Source organism: Dermacentor albipictus, chromosome 8 (genome assembly GCF_038994185.2).
Source record: "Dermacentor albipictus isolate Rhodes 1998 colony chromosome 8, USDA_Dalb.pri_finalv2, whole genome shotgun sequence".
Taxonomy (NCBI): domain Eukaryota; kingdom Metazoa; phylum Arthropoda; class Arachnida; order Ixodida; family Ixodidae; genus Dermacentor; species Dermacentor albipictus.
The window spans coordinates 73,953,406-73,958,481 of NC_091828.1; the positions used below are offsets into that span (position 1 = coordinate 73,953,406).

Sequence of the window (5,076 nt, forward strand, 5' to 3'; positions counted from 1 at the left end):
CTCCATTAAAGAAATTTGGACCAGTGCAACAGATAATGACATGTATGCCATGTTTTATTGCTACTGGTTTAGAATGTATGCCAAGTGGAGCACAGGTTTGGGACTCTTCCAGACAGCAGGACTCTTCCAGATAAGAAAAATGTGAAGTGGCAATCGCAAGATCTCAGTGATACGTGTGTCGGTCAGCCCAGTCTACAGTAGTTACTGTGACAATGTCGCTGAAAGTTATCACATTAGGCGCTCAATGGAATAAATAGGGGAGAGACTGCGCGGACAGCATCTTGGCCTTTCTCTGCCAAAGAGATTTGAATAGAGCATTGAAACAATGCTCTTTCAGTCTAAATAGACTGTGTGAACAAACTTTTGCCAGTTCATGTAATGTCACACAGATATGTACTAGGTAATTGCAGGCAGATGGGAACCCATCAGTGCCATGACATTTGTGACTTGTCATTTTCTGGCACAGAATGAATGTCCAAGCCCTCTGAAACCTAGAAAAATTTTGGCACCCACCAGAGCCCCATAAACAATTTACTCCAGTAGTGGTTTCTGTGAACCAGTTTTTGTTTCAGTATACCTAGGTAGTGGATTCATCATGGTGTCACAATACAGGTGTGGATTGCTCCATTCCTGCGATTGCTGCAGCCGATGCATGCAAGCACAGCCAGAATAAACGCAAGCAGCATTCATTAATTTTTTTATGAGCAACATATCGTACCAGAGAGAATCACTTAGAAATTATCTCACGTGGAATGTTTTCTCGCAACACTTTTATGATAGTGCACTCTATTAAAGGAGCTGCAAGTGGTTAAAGATGCTTCCCCTAAATGGACTATCAATAATGTAAAAAAAGGCTGCCAGTAGTGATACTATCGACAGCATTATCAAGAGTATAGTGTACTAGAATAATAATCAAGAGTATACTACAGCCTTCCACTATATTAAACAATTGATAATGTAACAAAAGCTATTTATAGCGTTGTGAAATGCAGCCTTTACAGTGCGACTGTAGTTCTGCCGTTCTTTGCTAGTGATAATAACAGAAATCTTGCTATAACTGATCACCAATAACACACTATTCATGCAAATGGAACAGGGGACGTTACAGTTTATGTTGCAGTGTTTCCGTGCGGTACGTCGCATGATTTTACATTGTTAATAGCGCACCATCGATAGTACTATCGGTATCTGTAGTGCGCTATTGATAGTATTGTCGATAATTCGATAACGACTAATATACTGATAACACTCTTGGCATCAGTACTCCTCTCCCAAAGTATTCCTCCTTAACTTGTATTCCGTGCGTCTGTGGCCATGTCCTGCTACACTGGCCACAGTGTGTTGTTTACTTCAGTCATCACTTTCCAAAGCATTCCATCTCATTGCTCAGAATGTCGTTTTCATGCAGTGCTCACATATTATACCGAGTAAAGTTCACCACACTGCATTGCCTGCGCGCAAGAAGATGAGCGCTGCTCCGCTGACATCCCTGAAGAGGGAATAAGAGTGCGATGGTGGCAAGCCACAGCATGGAGTGTTCACGCCCAACACCTGGCATGCCTTTTTTCTACCACCAGAAAGTGTTGCTGCTTTTAATTATTTCCCAGGGGAACAGAGCACAAGTTCATGCACAGAGTTCTAACTACGATGTGCCTCATAATCATATGGGGTAAACAGGGGGAAGTCGGGAGATAGGAAAATTCAAGACTTGTCGAAACGCTGGCTCCCGCTTACACCTTGTTCTCACTTTGCTCATCGTCATAATCATATGTTGGTTTTGGCATGTAAAACTCCAGAATTTGAATTTCTCATACGGGTTCAACGATGTGGCGTTCTAAAAAAATTTATTTGTAAAACAATTTCACCTTCTCCATCTTTCGAAACCAAAGTAAGCCAAAGCGCCTATCGAGCCACGACCGAGCCACGCACGTATTGAAATGTATCCAACATGGCGGCACTCAGTAAGCACGTTTTCAAGCTTGTTTGACGGGGGCGCTGGACAAGGCATCGGTGTTTTGTTGTGTACCAGTCGTTTCTTTGCGAGTAGCATTTGCAGAGGTTCCACCTGTGTGCTATAAACGCGCACGGTCATGGCTGGCGAACAGTTGGTCTGCGGTGTGTGTAGTAGCGGCGAGCCCCGCTACCGCTGTCCGCGCTGCTTGACGCGGTACTGCTCGTGCGACTGCTACCGGAATCACAAACAAGAGGAGGGCCGTTGCCGCGAGCCGGACGTGCCTGCACCGGCGGAGACCGGCGAAGAGCCCGAGTACAGGTACCCGACGCCGGACACGGTGCCGCCGGAGAGGCTGTGCCGCTTGCGCGATTCGGAGGCCGTTCGCGAGACTCTGCGCAACAGAAACGTGCGGGCGCTGCTGCGCGATCTGGACCGGAGCAGGGACCCCACACGCATGTTGGACTCGCTGATGCGAGAGCCCATCTTTATGGAATTTGTGAACGCTTGCCTGGACGCCGTTGGCGTCGGGGAAGACTAACGCGTCTGTCGGCACTGCTGCGCGAAACGCTACATTCAGACAGCTCGCGCTATGACTGCGCGAACATGTGTGCTAGTCTGCGGCAAGTTCTGTGAACGACGTTTGCCCGGAGAGAAGAGTGAGGTGCGATGTGTCGTTCGCATGTGCTATCTGCGAACAGATGTGCGGTGGGCCAGTGCGACTCGGGTGGGTCACTGATGTGTCTGCGCTGTGAAATGGAAGAGCATAATATAAGCGGCGCACTGGGCGATACGTTTGCAATCAACTGAACACTGAATTAACACAGCAAGCTGGGCGAGTTGGTGACCAGGAAAATGTTTAGCTGAACACGGGAGAACCTGGGGTCTCGAGCCAAGCCACGATGCCACGCTGCGCACAACGCTGGCCGGTGGTGATACGATTGTGCAGCATTGTATAGAGAATAGGATTCCTTTGACCAGCAGTTAACTTCCTGCTGCAGTAGTTGCACGTTTTTAAATTTGCTAGTATATATCGGGAGTTTCATCGGAAATTCCGGTTATGCGTGTTAGCATGAAATTCAAAGTCAATTTGCTTATGGAGCAACCAGGTGCGTAGATTGAAACGAGTAAACTTTGCAGAGGTGCTTTATTGTTACACCTTGTGGCTGGCTTTCAGGCCTGGAAATGCTGAATTGTCTTAAATAAACAAGTAAAGAATGTCTCACCATCTGTCGCTCTTTCTTTCCATGCTGCTCACGTGAGTTGCAATGCGGTAAAATGTTTAATGTTGTGGAACATGGAGTTGAAGTCCTTCGCCCAAATTTCTATCCTTTAAAACATGACCTTCATCCAGGGCCAGCCAGTGCACCACTCACACTGTCATTGTTGTGCCATATTGTTATCCTCATGCCAGTGTTGTCATACAGTTGGTGTCATCACGCTTTCACCGTTGACATTCCTTGTCTTGTTGTGGTCGCCCACATGCTCGCATCACACAAACAATCGCTATCCTTACATAGGCACATGCTTTGCCCAACACACTTACGGATCCAGAGTGAGCCCTCCCCCTTCTTTCCTTCACACCGCGACATGCCAGCACCTTAGTGCTGACAATACTGAGCATGCAGCACATAATTGCAGTAGCAGGAATGCAAGGATTCTTGAATAATGCAGAATTAAACACGCTTACTTGCATAAAAAGAAACAATCCAGTGGTAAGGAATGGTTGTCAGCTGATAATGAGTTTTACTGTGTTTCTTCGAAGGGAACTGTACTTGAAATGTAATGCAGCTTGTGTAAAGAAATGCATTAAGTTAAAGGGGCCTTGAAACACTTTTTGAGCATACTAGTAAAAAAAAAGGTTGCCAATCTGTTAACGAGGCTCCTGTAAACATGCGAGCCAAATATAGCACTGCATGCCGCAGGGAATTAACAATCTCGTGTCAAACGCAGTAAACGGTTGCTTGCTTTCTCATCTGCAATGTCGTCATCGAAAGCAGTTGGCCCACCAACGCTATTGGCTGATTTTGTGATCACAAGAACATTCTCAGTAACACATAACTGCTGATTTTGAGATAAAATAATTGAAAAAAAAATTTGTCTGCAATCTCAAAATGACAGAAAAATCATTTCATCTTTGCACTGCGTTACGCAGTGCAAAGATGTGCACGTCTGCTGTGCAGATGTGCGCATCTTTGTCGGAGCAATGTCAGAGGCCATGCGCACGTCTGCTGCACATGGCCTCCGACATGTCGAGTGTCGACTACGGTGGCCACAATGCGGTGCTGCAATGAGCCCTTTCGCCACTGTGGCACTAAACTTTTGGCAAGGGCTTTGCTCTCTTGGCTTCTCCGCTGTGTAGCTTCCAGCACGCTCGTGGAGACGAAGAGAGAGAATGCCGGGTATCAGTGTGGTAACTCCGCTTATAGCTGAACGATTTGAAAAAATTTGGCAGCATGAAATTTGTGGAACAATTTAAGCTAATAATGAGGCCATTCTACGATTAGTTAGTAAGGTGTTTATGCACCCCTTTAAGCTCATAGTAATTCCTTTGTCTTTTACTGACCCTAGCCAGGGCTGACTCGGCAAATGGCCAAAGCCATCATGTGACTGCTGTGTCATGATGATGATGATGATTCCTTTGGCTGTTTCCTTTGAAACTGGAGATGTTCACCGGATTAGGCCCAGAAACTATAAACAAAGAAAAAGAAGCTTTTACTGTGTGGGGGTCCGTGCATCTGCCCTTGTCACTGTTCACCACCATTGACAGTGTCACCAACACTTGAGCCGCCACTTTTTTCTGTCCGCCATGTGTACCAGCAAGGCTGCCGAGATGCAGTGTCGAGCTCGGCAGAGGCGCCGGCCAGTGTAGCCAATGTGACATCGTTGGCCAGTTTTACTGGCTCGTTTTTCTGCTGGTGCGTGCATACTTTTACTGTGTTTCTGTTCTGCAGTGAGACTTGATCTCAGTATCAGACCGGCTTTCCACCGCAGCGCTCACAGCATGACAAATACCGTAGAACAGCTTGGATATACTAAAGCCCCTCCATCCACACGCCGCTTTTGCTAAGTAGCGCCAACCTTTGATGTGCGCCGCTGTTTCCCGATTCGTTGCTCATACCAGT

At 46.7% G+C, this 5,076-nt stretch overlaps 1 protein-coding gene across 1 annotated transcript; it reads left to right on the forward strand.

Moving 5' to 3' along the window:
- Window positions 1-2,090: 2,090 nt before the first annotated feature.
- On the forward strand, window positions 2,091-2,492 carry LOC135896305 (zinc finger HIT domain-containing protein 3). Its single transcript, XM_065424670.1, has one exon. It carries the CDS (start codon window positions 2,091-2,093, stop codon window positions 2,490-2,492), a length of 402 nt encoding a protein of 133 aa, XP_065280742.1.
- Window positions 2,493-5,076: the final 2,584 nt, after the last annotated feature.

Excerpts from the sequence above, each read along its gene's own strand:
- LOC135896305 (XM_065424670.1), top strand. The coding sequence starts at position 2,091 with ATGGCTGGCGAACAGTTGGTCTGCGGTGTGTGTAGTAGCGGCGAGCCC.